The sequence below is a fragment of the Pieris brassicae genome, chromosome 5 (assembly GCF_905147105.1).
Source record: "Pieris brassicae chromosome 5, ilPieBrab1.1, whole genome shotgun sequence".
Lineage (NCBI taxonomy): Eukaryota > Metazoa > Arthropoda > Insecta > Lepidoptera > Pieridae > Pieris > Pieris brassicae.
The window spans coordinates 6226918-6244562 of NC_059669.1; the positions used below are offsets into that span (position 1 = coordinate 6226918).

General features: G+C 32.3%; 2 protein-coding genes across 4 annotated transcripts in view; one reads left to right on the top strand and one right to left on the bottom strand.

Annotated features, from left to right (window-relative positions):
• The window catches only part of LOC123710187 (putative inorganic phosphate cotransporter), a 38055-nt gene extending 26484 nt beyond the window's left edge, over window positions 1–11571 (top strand). For both annotated transcript variants that reach the window (XM_045661943.1, XM_045661942.1), the window contains exons 2-11: window positions 4452–4630; window positions 4892–5010; window positions 5511–5640; window positions 6113–6200; window positions 6380–6606; window positions 6929–7078; window positions 7989–8121; window positions 8585–8706; window positions 9155–9274; window positions 9701–11571. In XM_045661943.1, coding sequence (XP_045517899.1) covers window positions 4452–4630; window positions 4892–5010; window positions 5511–5640; window positions 6113–6200; window positions 6380–6606; window positions 6929–7078; window positions 7989–8121; window positions 8585–8706; window positions 9155–9274; window positions 9701–9916 — 1484 coding nt within the window. In that variant the 3' untranslated portion in view covers window positions 9917–11571. The remainder of the gene's footprint in view (window positions 1–4451; window positions 4631–4891; window positions 5011–5510; window positions 5641–6112; window positions 6201–6379; window positions 6607–6928; window positions 7079–7988; window positions 8122–8584; window positions 8707–9154; window positions 9275–9700) is intronic.
• LOC123710186 (DNA-directed RNA polymerase I subunit RPA1) lies at window positions 11572–17112 on the bottom strand. 2 transcript variants are annotated; one of them, XM_045661941.1, is made up of 3 exons: window positions 16969–17112; window positions 12739–16886; window positions 11572–12453 (listed from the first exon to the last, which is right to left on the bottom strand). In XM_045661941.1, exons 2-3 carry the CDS (start codon window positions 16876–16878, stop codon window positions 11647–11649), a joined length of 4947 nt encoding a protein of 1648 aa, XP_045517897.1. In that variant the 5' UTR covers window positions 16879–16886; window positions 16969–17112; the 3' UTR covers window positions 11572–11646. The 2 variants fall into 2 exon arrangements, with proteins under 2 accessions (XP_045517897.1, XP_045517896.1); XM_045661940.1 differs by having other exon boundaries at window positions 16965–17112.
• Window positions 17113–17645: the final 533 nt, after the last annotated feature.

Genomic DNA, 17645 nt, shown 5'->3' on the forward strand with positions numbered 1-17645 from the left:
TTATCCATCGAAACATCGATACATCTATCGAAAGTTGTCTATACCTAGACAGTTATATACTAGATACGTAGGTAGTTTAAACTATACATAATCACAAACTGAGCGAACTCTTAGTCCTTAGCTTCAAGCTCTTTCTGAGTCTAAAAAGCGCTGATAGGTAAATTATGCTTATGACTTTCCAAAAACAAAAAAGGGGACTCATTTATTCGACTATAAATCAATATTTAGGTTATACTTTACTAAGTACTAAGCTACTGCTTTACTATATGAAACAAACGAAGTCCTTGGCGTGATATTATTTATTTTACGTATGTTGAAAAAAAAAGTAATCGTTAAAGTAAATTGTCTACATTACAGATTAACAATTTGACTTTAATTCATAGAGGGAACATGTATAATTATTTTGACATGATGTAAAGATTTGGACATGATTCATGAAAACTAATTAATGACGTTAATAAGCCTGATGCTCTAAAATTATCGCGCCGGTGAAACATTTCCATTATAATCAGTAGATAAATAGATAATCACCACGCCTACATAGTAAAGAGTATGTGTAATTGTATTTACTGAGTTTATAGAAGCTTAAGGTGACGTTATCATGTATAAAACAATGTCAAAAGAATTTTAAAATGTTATCGTTTTGATTTTTTGAATTTCAAACAACTCCGACAGTTCATAAAAATAATAAAATATGTTCGTTATAATCCTAGTATTCCTTATTAGGAAGTAATTAGAACCTCAAATAATAGTTAATTATCCGATGAAAAATTCGGAAGACATATTTTTAACTGCCTTAGACAAAAACGAAGGAGGCAGATATCAGTTTGACGTGTTCTTTTTTATTCCTTCTTTATACGTGGCCAGCCTTATTTTAACTAGAAAGAAAGTTCGATTGAGAAATAAATATGTCATAAACTAATAAATTATATAGAAATCTCGATTTTCCGTGACGATTTATTACCTGGAAGCATTTAATGATTGTGACGGTCAAGGTCATCGAGATAAAAAATTCATTGTGTTCGCTCACTCGGTGTGACGATTATTTTTTATAAAATACCAAAAACTGTTTCTATTACATTTAATTGTACATACTCCAAGTTGATCTGAAATAATTACTCACGCACGTTAAAGAATTAACAACTTATTTAAACAAAGCTGCACCATTTCACCTTTTATGATTATTTGCTGCTCCCAAACAGAATGGTTTTTCGAATTCGATACGCCTTCCATTGTAGATTGTTCGTAGTAGAGTCTACTACTAAATTTATTTCCAACAGCGAAAGACATCACATCTAATCAGATATCAGAATTTGTTCGTCTTAACACCTGTATATTCATTTCAGAAATAGACGATACAAAATATTGCGTTTATTGAATCGCGCACATGTTTCAGATTTATCACGGGAACAATTTATATAATAGACGGGACCAAAACGTGATTGTATAATAATAGCCATCAATTCTGACCTTGTATTAATAACAATGGGTTTTAACGTGTAAATTGATAAAAACGTGCAATGGCATTTGGCTAAGCAAGCGCCTATAATAGCCTGAAACTATTAACATATTAAATAACTATTTATTTATTGTTTAATAGCATATCGGGTTAATGTGCATGAAACTATAAAACAGTAGGAAAGTTATTTCGTTTGATTTTCTACGACGCCTTTATAAAAGTATTAAATTTAAGTATTATTATTTGGGAAGGTTTATTCGCAATTTATGAAAGACAAAAAAGTAAATTTTAAAATTACACTTCATTTTTTTAATATTTCGGTGTTCTTATCTATCATTAGACCATGCATCGTACGTTTTTATTTATTCAATTTATTACCTTGGCCTAGTTGATGTCGTTCTGTTAAAATAATAATAATTATATCGGGTTTGTAGATCCACAATTTTTTATAATTGTACCTGGCCAATGCTTCATTGAGGTAGATAACTATCATATAGGAATTGGTGTATACATATTTGCAGCGTAAGGGGGCTGATATTAAATGAGTTCATCCAGGTGACTTCAACGTTGGCTGATGATCTATACTCTATAGCTTATTTGTTTCAATCATAATCCATATAGCTTAGCTTTAAGTGCATTGTCGTACATTTTCTTGAAGAATCCTTGGCAATTATTGCTTAGGTAATTTTTCAATTGCAGAAGTACAACACAATAGAGATGTTGACTACTGAAGTAACGAGCAGAGGAAATAACCACTAAACGTTTGGGTTATATATAGATTACATTGCAACAAAGTTATAAAATTTTTTGTAGGTATCTAGAGAGATTGTTAGAGTTAGAGACAGTTATCCACTGATTATTCTGTAATGTATTTAATTATTAGAAAATCGCGTGGCTTCACCCGATATTAAAAACGAAATATTGAATATTTTTATACCTATGAGAAACTCAGCAAGATTCACCTGAAAGATTGCAGCGCCGCTGGTTTTTTAATATAAACTCGTATAAATACATAATTAACTCAAAAACGCTGATAATAATAATCATAACTAAAAGCTAAATTTATCTGAATTTGTGTAAAAGGGTCAAAGAAGCCTTGCAAACCCTACGGAAGCGCTATAAATTCTTATACAAATATGTAGAAGCTTTATCACGAATTCGCCTGCGTAAAAGAATCCTATTTTCTATAAGTAAAATTTTCTACAATCCTAACTAGTAGCTCATATAAAAATTAAAGCTAAACGTACAAACACGACGTGTTTAACGTCACAGACTATAAATTATGATCTATTTTTGGAACCGCTAGGAAGTCAATACAATCAGCAAAATCAACATTTTCATAATAAGTAAATGATTATAGATGTAAATCATATCCACAATATTCGAAGTACAATTACCCCAATATTATCCCAATACTCGATATTCTGTTTCACCAGGGAGTTAGCAATCCCGACTGCCAAGGTTAAGACACAAGACTAAGACATTTGCTCTACAAATAACTAAGTCAAAAGAAAAAAGAACTTTATCGAAATCATGAAAAATCCATCCAAAATTGGGATCGCCGTTGGTATTAGAAATTACCGGCCTCAGACACAGTTTCGAGATCTGCTGATGCTTTTGCATGTTGTTATTTTTGACAATGTTTAAGGTATTAATATATTAATACCTTACCTTATATATATATATTATAAAAAAGTATACCAGTATAACTTATAAAGAGGCATAAAAAAGTACTATTACTCTTGCCAACGTAGCAATAAACTAGATAGTTTATTATTTTATAGTTAGTTAACTATAAGCTCCTTCCTAAAATATGAGCGTTTTCTGGTTGAACATGTTTGTTTACGTCACGCGACTATTTCATTGAACTGTCTAAATGGGTGTCTTCGCGTTTTCAGTATTAGCGCGTATTATTATTATCATTGTATCACGCAAAAGTTTCACAAAAAGCGTTTTGTGATACAAAAAAATATAAATACGCTATTAGAACAAAATAAATACAAAATCTCTATACCTTACTACAGAACTTTGATTTTAAAGTTTTCATGGACCTATATAATGTACCCTTTATATGAAAGCCATTTCATACCTTTGAATCTTTAAGTGCATATTTACATTTCGCCATCATAACAAATCTCTTGAATTTGTGTTAAACAATTTTCACCTAAATGCTCTACAAATGATCTGAATCTAAAAAAAACCAGGCTTGGAATCCAAATAAAGATAAGAATAGTGTTTTCTTTTTGTGTCCCAATTAATGAAATTATTGCTTAATCTAAAGTAAAATGTAAACAACAATGGATGCAATTTAATCCTATAAAGAACGCAAAATCTGTGACCGTGTTTTGTAATTGTTTTAATAGAAAATGAAAACTAAAAACTATGTAGTTATTTCGTAATTTTACAGCTAGCTTAAATTCATGTAACAAGAAAACAATTATACTAAGAATACTTAAATTGTTACTATAAACTTTATTTTAATTGTATAATTAAAAATAACAATATGATTATAAGGCTTAAAAAGTATAATTATATTACAAATTATTTTTATAATGAAAAAGATATTAATTGAACAATACAGCGAGCATGATAAATTTATTAAGAATAAAACAAAACAAGTTAGCAGAACTGAGTTCGTTTATTTTCAAAGTGATGTGTAATTTTGAATTTGTTGCACAAGAGTTGATTGCAGGAATTTGATTAATTATGCAGGAATTGTAATTAAACAATACTAACAGTAAAACAGCTATAAGTGCTAATGTTAATTGAAAAATATAGACGTTATTTATATATTTTCTACAGTTCTTAGTCGCGTGATGAATATGATATTGGTGTACAAGATAGAAATATGTTCAACTTCAGATGTTCTCTCATTTTTGTTATTTCTCAACTGCTCTTTTTTCTTAAATTATTTTAATTATCGATTAATTCGATTTTGTATTTTTTTTGGTTCAAATATCCTGAGACTATTTTCAATTGTGTTATTTTGCAGGTGGCTTGGGAACTCGGCACTGGGTGACGTTCATGCTGTTCTTAGGGATGGCTAACGCTTACGTCATGAGGACAAATATGTCGGTTGCTATCGTCGCTATGGTCAACCATACCGCACTGCCCGTTAGCCACGAAGCTATGGACACCGAGTGTGGTGACGTCAGCCCTAATTCCACGAAGGTAATTCGAAAAATGCGTTTTGCCTACAGACATGTAATTCGCGGTAATTTTCAACAAAGCGATTTAGTGTATCTTAATATAATTATATTTTAAGTATGTTTTTAGAAAGAATCTTTGAAATTTCGAAAAAGCATCGCAAGAAGTAACAAAGTTAACCAAATTTTACTAATGATTTGCATGATCTCATCAAAATATATAATATTAATAATAACATTACTTGAACATTTTGACCTTTTATTCATAGGCTACATTTTCTTGCAGGAAGTCTTACAACAAGACGGCGAGTTTGTGTGGAGTTCTCCCCTCCAGGGCTACATCCTTTCTTCCTTCTTCTATGGCTACGTAATCACTCAGATACCTTTCGGTATACTCTCAAAGAGGTGAGCTATTATCTATATCTTTCACGATAAAATAATTCTTAAGTGAATATGAATCAATTTTTAAGTGTGTAATTAAGTTATAAATACTACACGTATGATTAATGACAAATATGACGTGAAGACACAAATGTTAGCGTTTATGTTGGAAAAGTGTGATAATTTCTAAATTTAGTGATGGCAAGGAAACTGCGGCCAAAAACGATCTAAAAATGTACTATTGCCGTCACGTGCTGTGAGTAGGAAATGGGAAAAGTGCCTTTATGAAACAGTTGTAGATATTAACATTTCATTTTACTAGGTAATTGACAAAATAACCAGCTGATTGGACATTATATAACGCTATACTTTTATGAATATTATTGCCCATAATTCTAATTAACTGGAATTTCTATATCATAAATAAAAACTGAAAAAATCTGAGAGTACAAATAAATAGCTAAATTTGGGCTAGTGTAGAAATCTTACAGTCAAAGAGAAACCTAACAAAATTAAAATTGCAGGTACGGAGCTCGTCTCTTCCTCGGAGTAGGAATGTTGATCAACTCTGTGTTCGGTCTTCTAGTGCCGGTTGCAGCCAAAGCTGGTTATCCTTGGCTTATTCTCGTGCGATTCATACAAGGACTGGGAGAGGTAAACTAATTTTAATAAATTATTATAAATGTGTAATGTTAATAATGCCCGTCCAAAGGACCTTACTGATTCATAATTCACTATATCACAGCATCTCTAATTTTGTGTGATTATTGAAGTTAGCAGCACGCTGTACCGTTTAATAGCATCAAAAAATAATATAGCATTAATATTTTGTTTTAAATAGTAAAAATTTGTTTATCGTCTAGTGTCGATTTTTTAAATTTAGCCCAATTCCTATAATAGCTTTAAGCTTTAAAACAACGGAATTCCCGATCACAATTTTATTGTAGGTAAAATATATCTGATTCCACCTAACCTCACCTATCCATACTTATGCTCCATTTAAACCGTTAATATGACAGAAAGTAATACCTACTCTTTTGTCTTGTTTAAATAATAAAGTAAACTTTATCATATGGCGAATATAGTAGAGAATTTGAATTTCGAACCCGTTTGCTTTGCTTTTCAGGGACCAATAGTGCCGTGTTCACACGCTATGTTAGCGAAGTGGATTCCACCAAACGAGAGAAGTCGGATGGGAGCAGCTGTATATGCCGGTGAGATATAGTTTAAATACCATGAAATTTATTCACAGTTTTATCAACAAATCGTTATTTATGTACATTATAAAAACCGGTTAAAGTAAGAGTTTCTTTAAACAATTCAATTCCTTTCCCGCCTCTTTTATTGTATCGAATGCTTTTTGGTCTAAGAAAACGTTTCGTTATCATTCTAGGAGCCCAATTCGGCACAGTAATCTCCATGCCCCTATCTGGCCTTCTCTCGGCCTACGGGTTCGCTGGTGGCTGGCCTTCCATATTCTACGTATTTGGTCTGATCGGGACTGTCTGGTGTATTGCCTTCCTGCTCTTCGTGTCCGAGGACCCTGAACAGTGTCCCAGGATCAAGGAAGCTGAGAAGAAATACATTTTAAACTCTTTGTGGGGCGCTGCTGGATCTAGTGTAAGTTTAACACTATTAATGAAATGCGTTAAGCAAGAAAAGTAGTTCTTTAAATATTTGGCTATAACGTATACTAATTTATTAAAGTAATAAAATTGCAACAATAATTTTGTTATGTTATTACTACTTGTCGTTGTGGTTCTTGTTATGTATACAATGATAACATAAGAAATAAAATTTAAATAAAACCTTTTTGAATAATATTATAGCTGTTATAAGCACTAATTACAGAGTTCCATGTATCAAACGATAATATCTTTTTAATAGTTTGGACATTCTATATTAACAGAATGGCATATTTATAATATTTTTTAATTTCCAGTCACCACCAATCCCATGGAAGAAGATTCTGATGTCCATGCCCTTCTGGGCGATAATGTTGGCACACATGGGACAGAACTACGGCTATGAGACCTTGATGACAGAGCTGCCAACCTTTATGCGACAAGTGTTGCACTTCTCTATCAAAGATGTAAGTCTAATTGTTAAAACGCGGCCAACTTATCATGCATATGCTGTTTGCGCGAGTGATATGTTTTCAAAAATAAAAAATTCGGAGAGACCTTGAGCCAATATTGAAGTACATTTATTTAAGAAAACACTTTTTAAACGGATTGAAGCTATATGTTATTATTATAAACTTAAAATTATTTACATAATTTTAAATTTAATTTTTTTTCCGACGTTTCGCGTGCTCTACAGCGTGCGTGGTCACGGTATGTTAACAAAAGACAATACTACATTTATTTTATTTATTTCTAATTGTTTATTTTTAATAAAAAATACAAACTATATTACGGAACACAAATTGGTCATAATTTCTCCGTGAACTGAAGCTTCGAAAATAATTTTATTATTATTTAAAAAAATAAATTAACAAATGAATCAACTATAGAGAGAAAGTAATATGGAACGGCCTTAAGACCGTCAGTACTGTTAAGTGTACATTAAGTTACCTACATGAATTAATAATATTTTGATAACATGAAACAGAAGAACATACCTATAGACACTGAATAATGTATCACTTAAGAGCGTAAAGGACATTCCCTCATGTTGAATTTGAAAGATAAAAGAGGCAAAGTTGGTACATAAAATAAGGTACCCCAATTACACGAATTGGCAATTAATCAAATGACTGTCAATGTTCAAGTGGGGTCAATGAGGCTAACAATCTTATGAATCATTTCGCGCCTTCTAATTGAATTAAAACCGCGTTAAACGGTATGTTATGCTATGAATTTTGCGTTTGATTTTTTTACTCAATTACAGAAAAAGTTTTTTCTACCTACGGCCTAAGAAGAAATGTAATAATTGATATGAAAATATTATTTCTGTCCTATTCCATACTATATTTTATATTATTTTTCATAATATTTCAGAACGGGTTCGTATCAGCTCTGCCCTACCTATGCATGTGGCTTTTCTCAATGTTCATCTCCGTGGTGGCTGACTGGATGTTGTCCAGCGGACGATTTAACCACACACAAGTCAGGAAGATCATTAACAGTATTGGTAAGTACATTAATAACATTTGATATCAACAAAATTCTAAAATATTCTTGATACGAAAATCTAAAATATGCTTTTTCTATTTTCAAAATGTATTATATTTTATAACTGAAAGTTTAATCATTACGATTCCAGACTGAGTACATAATTCCTTAGTTTGAACACTGAATACTAATATACGTAAAAATTCTTACTATACATCAACTCATTTGAAAACTTTATGATATATATATCATCTAAATCGACTACAAAAACTTAAAAATAGCATCACACTGTGTAATGCACAAAATATTTCAATTCTTTACTATTATCCATTGGCCTGTGTACGTTTCGTGGTAAGTGGTAACCATGGTAACAAAACTATCTTCAGTTCGTTTTATAATAAGGTCGTATAATTTATTTCAGCGTTAGTTGTGTGTTATTATGAACAGCAGGATCACTGTTACTAAGAAATATACGATTTTAGGTGAATACGGTCCAGCAATTGGTCTATTCATCGCAGCAAACACAGGCTGCAACCCATCCGCGACCGTCGCTATTCTCGCCATTGGTGTTGGGCTCAACGGTGGTATCTACTCAGGATTTAAGGTGAGAACTTTTAATAATCAGGAATCAACTGTGTTCTTAAATTATATTTGAAAATTATTGTAAATGTATACCATGCCATACCATTATATTAATACATTTTTTTTCTTTAGTCACAGTGGTTGCACGGAAGAGATCGCTCGAAAGCGATAAGGCTGCCAGTTGCCCTCCTATTGATTAATTATGTTCAATTTTTTTATATTGTAGTGTAACGAAGTGTAAATAAATAAATAATTGAATTCGGATTGATATAATGCATTAAAAATATAGTGATTTGTTTTTAACGATATCTGCTATAACAAAAAACTGTACAGTTATGTAAAATTTATATTGTGGTTAAGATGTTCCACTGATCTGTCTTACGTCTCTGTAAGACTTGCTGTCTCGTAACTCACCTTTTCCAATTGAAATCTCGCAATCAAAAAGCAGTAAATACCTTTTTGTTTCCCAGGTGAACCATTTGGACATTTCGCCTCGTTTCGCGGGTATTCTGATGGCATTTACAAACTGCTTGGCCAACCTAACCGGATTGCTTGCACCCATCATCGCTGGATATATCATTGACGGAAACGTAAGATCTTTTATTACTTTCAATATAATATGTATGTAGAAGACCTAATTTATATATAATAATCTAACATTCTAAATGTCAATTATAAAAAATAATAATTAGTAAGTAACCAAAATGGTTAGCAAAATAAGTCTTAGGACCAATTTAATAGATCACATTTGACATTACTTTTGGCTTCATGACTTCATTAATGCAATATTATAATGACGTTTACTCTTAAGAAGATAAATTGTTTGTTAATGAAAATAAATTTCAAATTAATATTTTGAGTTTTATTATTACATGAATGTTTTTTAGCAATTGTAACTTGAAAAATAAATAATATATTTTAGCCGCCGTTACAAGGTGAAGTTATAGACTTTTTAAATGAGGTGTCAAGTATAATCAATTGCTCATACGATACCTGCATTTTTTTTTCTTTTTTAGCCATCACAAGCCCAATGGAGAATAGTATTCTACATCGCAGGCGGTGTTTATATATTCTGTGCAACATTCTACAACTTATTCAGCTCTGGACGGCGGCAGGACTGGGACAATCCTGCCGATGACGACGCTAACGCAAAAAAAGCTGCGGAAAAGAAAGCAAGGAAATTAGAAAGGAAAAATGCGAGTTACGAAAACACAGCTGAGACCGCGCAGTAGAAAAGCTCGAAACGATCGGCGAACGCAACTGGTGAATGATAATTTTTTGACAGCTCTCACTTTGTCGAACTCAACTTATTGACGGCAAACTCCTATATTTCACACACAATTTAAAAAACAAACCGATATGTTCGCCTCGAGCTAAAATGATACGAGTTACAAAGATGCTTTTTATAGACTGTAGGAATATTTCTACAAATTTAGTATAATGTGAAATTATTTTACAAATTTGACATGATTTTAAAAGTAAAAGAATGCTTATGGTAATTAAATTATATTGTGAAAATTTATAAATTCAAGTAACCTAATTTACTTGCATTTATCATTTATGTTGCATACAGTCTGTGTTGTAAACAAGAAGACGCACATCAATGAGGCTGTGATATTATCTTGAGTATTCCTTTGAACTCGTATCATCTTGTTAAATATTTATTAATAAAATGTTAGTTTATTAACTACCATAGAAGTATTGTATAGCTTGCGTGAAAGATATTTAGGTGAGTGTGAAGAATTCGTTTGGTAAAATTCGGGAAAGTTTAGAGCCTTCTTTTTGCATTAAAAAAAGTTTTCACTCATAAATCCTTAGTCCACGGTATCACATTTTGAATATTCAAGTAATGTTTCAGTGCGCCGTGTTATCTTAAAAATAAAATATATTTTTATAATACAGAAAAAATCTATCTAAATGTAAGAAAGACAAACAAAAATTCCCATTTTTATCAAACTTGTATTCTATAAGTATTTATATTGTGACGATATAAGGGTCCAAATGTTTGTATAAATGTTACCGTCCAAGCCAGTGATTTCTCACAATCCTCGCAATAAAATGTTCATCCATCCGCATCATGGCCAAAGACATTAATTATTCTTTGTCATTGTTTGTAAACAACGATGACGTCAATCTGACATAAACTGCAGTCGTAATCGTAAATTTTGTTGGTTGTATCGGTCAAATTCTGGCTGGGAATGGAGAGTATTGTGAAGTGCACTGAAGTTGAGAAAGAAATTTTGTATATGCAAATTAATTGCAGCATCTCGAATAACAGAAGACTAGAAAACAAAAGTAAAGTAAATCTAAAGAATTCATTTTCACGTCTGAATAATAAGCACGTATCGCAATTCTGGTTTTTGGCAAATGAGACATAAAAAACATTCTTTAGTTTATATTTGTGCCAATAAAGAATTTGAATTTATTAAAATGATATGCGAATTATGTAAGTAAATATGCACAGCTAAGCAATTATTGTAAGGCAAATTATAATTTTAGTTTTATGTAACTTGCGGCGTTATGCGTTGCATGCTCGGAGCTGATGTGATCATTTTAGAATATTTGAGCTAAAGTAGCTTGAAGTGTTTTACCATAGACAAGGTGTTTTGTATTTATATTATTGTAGGCTTAAATGTAGGACGATATTGAATTCAGCTTTTAAAACCAATGGTATGAAACATACCATTATTCCAATGTGAATTAAAAATTATCTTAAATATATTATATAATAATAGTGCCTCGTTACATCGTTTCTAAATATCGGTTGAGTTTGTAATATTAACGTCTGGCCAATAATAAAACTGTCCATTAAAATAGGCTTACTAATTAAAATAAATTTTATATCAACAAACTTTTACAGCTTTTGAGAAATAAATCGAGGTTAATATTTTTATGTTTTATTTATCCTTAAAGTACGAATATCCTTCGTTGTTAATTAATTAATTCAAAACAGTTATAATTACTAACTTATAACTTTACTACAAAGTTGTAAACTAAAAGCACCTGTTCCACTGCGGCACGGCTGTCCTAACATAAGACAACTAGACGCTGAGCGTAAATTATCTACTTTGGCATTTAGAACTGCCTCCTTCAAAAATATAAGTGATGATTCAAATGACATTTGCTGTAGGGGCGACGATGATGCCTCCATACCTTTACGACTCATGGGCTCAAAGATTCCATTGTAAGTCATATAATCCGCTATCAGTGACAAATGTCGCGGATCAACTTCAATGCCATATACATTAAATACGTTTTGGATTTCTTTAATTATAACTTTATTTGCTGCCTCTATTCCGTACGTATTGGCAATTGCATGTATGTCATTACTGTAGAGTTTATTCAAATCCAGCAAATCATTGTACTTGAACATTTGCACGATATTTATTCCTTCAGTCCTTAAAAATAAAACTCCTTTTTCAGTATTAGTAATTGCTCGCCTAATGTTCTTGATTTCGTAAATGACCGATTTTGTAGCAGCTTCACGCAACGCTTGAGTAAGATCAATTCGTAGGAAGGATATAGGAAAGAGAACAGTTAGTTCACACCATTGGTGGTTTTTGGTGTCGAATATATAATTGGTCGCATGACTAATTCGCTCCACGACGTCAGCCATTGCTTTACTGTCGGCAACAGAGATGTTTTGTGTATCATCACGTTCTTTAACACTTTCGTCATCATTTTCAACTTCTTCATCAGATTTCTCCTCTTCATCTGATTCTGGATCTTCATATTCTTGTTCTTCAGCACGCTTATTTCGCAGCTTTACCTGAAAACATCAACGGAATATTTTTAATATTACTCACGAAAAACATCTTCAAAAGTGGATGATATGGCAGAACATAAAAATATTCTTATCCAATTAACTTAGGTAATGTCAAAGGACTTTTTCACTATGAAGATTATATTTTAAATTATGGGTCTAAGACTTTATATTTAAAAAGCTATGCTTGACAAATTGAACATTTAAAGAGATGATATAATATAAAAAAGGATAAGACTATTTCTTGCAAAAGATTGCATTTTGATCATTCTTTTACAGATTTGATCATACCTCTGTATTATCATCATCATCATTTGGGCCCTCTTCATCTGAACTGTCATCAATATTAACAGACTTCTTTACTGGTTCATCTTGAGGGTCATCATCTTCATCATCACTAGAAAGCTTCTTTTTTTTCTTTTTTTCAGTAGACCATGCAATTCCACTATTACCCTTGGCTTGTTTACGGATAATTGTAAACATTTCTGTGAAAAATTTTTTTTGCATGTGTTTTATTATTTGCGAAGGTTTCACTGAGTACTGAGTTTTATATTGATTATATGGCAGAAAATAAAACCGCATAATTGTCTTTAATTTCCTGTCAGGCTGCGTAACAATTTCGCATTCTATATCTATTTTCTCCAGAATATCGGATACGGTAACGCGGTTCATTTTCTTTCGTAGTTTTTCTGCTTTTTGGGTCAAGCCTGATATATTGCCGTAGAATGGTATATCCATATTAGGAGTTTTAACGTTTACAGAAGCAGTCATAAGAATTTCTCTTAGACGCGGAATACCCAGTGTTACGTTCATGTCCCCTCTACCGGCAAAATGGAAAGTATTCAAGGTCATCTGGGTTGAAGGTTCTCCAATAGATTGAGCAGCTAATAAGCCAACAGGTTCTCCTGGTGCTGCCATAGATGCTAGATATTTTGCATTCATAACTTCGTCGAATTTATCATTGTCAGTGTACTCGTTGAACATGTTTTTATTGCGATTTTTTAAGTAGTTTTGAATAAGACCATCTAATTGTTCATTTATAACACCAAATTTATACTCTGGAGACATTTTACTTGGTATTGGGTCTGGACACCGTTTTCTGGTGTACTGTGCCTTCTCATCTTCATCTAATGATCTCCACAAATTTTCTAATTCCCAATAATAGGGGTCACGTGTTTGGTCAGTCGGCATTTCGTCCAGTTTGATGTCTTTCTTGGTCTGGATAGAAAAAAGTGCAAACCCATTTGATTTCTCTTTATCTGTAGGATTTCCATGCCTTTTCTTCCACTTTTTTAAAGATTTTTGAGCTTTGGCTACAATTTTAATGTCACCATCTTCCTTAAGCTTTTTAATAACTGATTTACCAACAACTGCATTAGAATTTATGTCAAGGAATGGTAATTGGCTGCGTTTTAGATATTGGCATTTTAATACATCTAATCCATCTTCGCCAAATGCAAATTGTATCACACTTCCATCAGCGTCACGCACGGTATGATCATACGCAACACTCAAACCTTCTAAATGTTTTATAAGGCACCTTTGTAAATAGCCTGACCGACTAGTTTTCACAGCTGTGTCAATAAGACCTTCACGTCCTGCCATACAGTGGAAAAAAAATTCCTGAGGTTGAATACCTGTCATAAAGCGACCATCTATAAATCCTCCCGCTCTTGGTGAAACTTCGTAAGGAGGAAAACTGGGCAAAGATCTACCAGATATCATCAATGGGGGCCTTTTACCTTCCAACTCAATTTGCCCAAGCAAACAAGAAATCTGCATAGTATTAACTGTGGAACCTTTGGCACCAGACTGTACCATCAATTGAAGATTATTTGATGGAAATTTTTCTAATAAACCTTGAGATAAACAAACAGTGTTAATATTATTCGTGTAAGAATCAAGCATATTTTTATATTGTCTATCAAGATTAGCACGAAATTTAGGATCTTTAGCCATCAATTCTCCAATAGTTTCTTTAAGTACATTGTCATCAATATCTGCTGGCAGATCAGTGGCTTTTACTGCAGCAACTTTACCAATTTGCCTTACGAGTTGCACAATTTCATCTCTCTTTTTATTAGCTTCTTCAACAACCAAAATGTCTTTGACACCCAAAGTAAACCCAATCCACTGAAGGTAGAATGTAAAAACTTTTGAAAAGGAACTGAGTAATGCTGTTGAGGAATCACCACCATATAACTCATACATACAGTGAACTAAACCATATGGAGTTGCACCATAATGAGTTTTGTCTAAAACACCACATAAAAGTTCTCCTTTTCGAATAATTACTTGTGCTTCTGACAAATCATTTGTTTCAAGTGGTGTGCCTCCTGCAATCCAAGTCCTAGCTGGCACCTTCTGCCACGCTTTATCACCGATTTTTGCTTTCCCTACTAATGATAAATATGCTTTACCCTTTGGAATGCTATTTATTATTATTGTTGAAAGAACCTGTTTGCCTGACCATAATAATACTGGTTTTAAAATGGTTGGAGGCAGTAATTTTATTTCACCTCTATGGCTAGATAAAGCTTGAAACACTAATTGTTGATAATCAGCCTTAGAAAAAAATGTGCCACGTAAAGACATGCGCACCCCAGAAATAACATGATCTTGAATCAAACCACTTAATGGTGTACCATCTTTCGGAACTAGATATTGCTTTCGGACTGACATAATATTATATGCTTCACTTCTTGCAATTTCATTTTGTGGAAAATGTGCATTCATTTCATCACCATCAAAGTCAGCATTGTAGGATTTACAATTAGCATAATGTAATCGAATAGTCTTTTCTCCTTTTAATATTCTAGCCCTATGTGCCATCATACTGGGTTTATGTAGAGATGGTTGACGGTTCAATATTAATACATCACCATTGATTAAATGCCTGTGAACAATCTTCAGATCACTCTTCTTATATTCTTCTGGAGTGAGTAACCGCTTAGCAAGACTTTTCCTTTTATTTATACAATCTGGTGGGATTCGTATTGTCCTGCCATTTCTAATCTCTATTTTTTCAGCACCTGGATGTACATTAGGTCCATTTATTACCATTTTTCTCAATTCATGAACATTCCATTCAGTGACTGGTACTGGATAAGTTAATTTTGTTGCAAAAGCATCAGGGATACCAATTTCATCTATATCTAAGTTAGGATCAGGAGTAATGACAGAGCGTGCTGCAAAATTCACTCTTTTGCCCATCATATGCATTCTAATAACCCCCTGTTTTTTTTCTATAACCTGTTTTAATCCTTGAGACACAACCCCAGTTCCTTCACAATTTAGTATTTCATTAACATTTCTCTGAAGTTCTTGCCAACAGGTGTGTAATTTCTCTGCTGGAGATGCCCCAGGTGAAGATTCATAAGCCTGTCTTAACTCTGTATTCAATTGACCAATGGTTTTGCTTTGATCTGTTGATTTCATTATTTGAAGGATTACTCGAGCTGCAAGGGACTTTTTCAGAATAGCTTGATATACTTTGCTTTGAGGGTTTTCCATAATTTCACCTCTTAAAACATTGCACGGTCTCACATTGATTGGTAAAACTGGCAAAACTTTCATGAAAAATATATCAGTAATTGGTTGTACTTTTGAATATTTCAAAATGGGTAGACAATACATCAAAACATCTTCATTATTTTCTGCTATTGAAGCACAAATTTGTTGCAATTCATCTGGCATCATTATTTTTATACTGCCACCTTTAGTGCCACATTCTGCACTTGTATTATACATTATTTTATTATCAGAAGTTGTAACTTTTATTAATCTGTTTCTACAGAAAATACAATTTTTCAAAGTATTTATTGCTTTGAAATAATGATTTATTACTTTACCTCTTAGTTTATCAATGTTCTTATTTTGAAATGTCTTTGTTACTGGGTCTGTCTTTTTAAGCAGTTTCTGATATTTTCGAATTGTTTTGTGCGGTTTATCTGGAGAGGCAGACTTATCTTTCATATCAATTACAAAATTTTCGAGATCCAAGGCAGCTGTAACATGTCCAGCATCCAGAAGATCTAATTGTAACTTAAGAATAAATCTTAGTTTATCATCTAGCTGAATTTTGTAGCATTTTAAGCAAGAAGCACGGAATAAGATGTACATATTTTTAATATAAAGTGGATTAGCTACTACCAAAGGTAGCTCAATATGTCCAAAATGGCCAGGGCAGTTTAACAAAATGTTTCCACAAGTAGCACATTCATCATTTCTATCTCTTATTGGCCCCATCAAAGGGTCATAGAGACCTCCTCGTGTGGCATTGCCTAAGGAATCAAAAGACTGAGAGTTGGTTATTTTTACAACACTAAGTTGTTTAACATCTTCATCAGAGAATGTAAGAAATTGAACAGATTCAGGATCAACCGACACTAGCCCCTTTAAGGCCGAAGATAGATTTATATCCACGTTCATTTTGAACCCTGAAAATAGATTTAAACTTAATATCCAAATGAAATAATGTAAATCATATACATAACCTTCCTAAAATAAATATTTACCTACTTCTTGAAACTCTTAATTTATTAAATTTAATATTACGTGAATCAGATAAAACTTTGTTTTTCTATCTTATATCATAATATTTATACAACTTTACATGTCTGGGACTACACCAAATGCATAAAACACACGCCGTACAAGTTACAATACAACATGCAGCCAATTATCATAAATTAAATAAATAGTCAAGTTTCAAATGTCAAAGTGCCAAATGTCAATTCAACATTGTTGATCATATAATATACCTTTTAATTTGAGATTTGAAAAAAAAATTAAGAAGCTAGAATCCGCGGTTATTTATGTATCCGTCCGTATTATTCTAACACAAGTGGCTTGATACGATTAACTATTAACTATGTATTCAAAGTAGGAACATTGCATTAAATTGCAACATATAAATAATAATACTCAATTTTGAGGTTTTTGGTGAAATAAAATAACACCAATAATAATTAATTTGTTATAAAGGAAGGCACATTATTGAACTTGCTTGCTTCTACCTTATTAATAATTAATTCACAAAGAAGTTTCACTCCTGATATAGACTTTGTGGCACGCACTTCTTTTAGTAGCAATAGTTTTAACTTATCTCAGTTTTTAGTAAAATGTAGAGAAACACGCGAGAAAAAATAAACAGAAACATGAAAAGGAAACAAAGGGATAACCTGGTTAAAAACAAA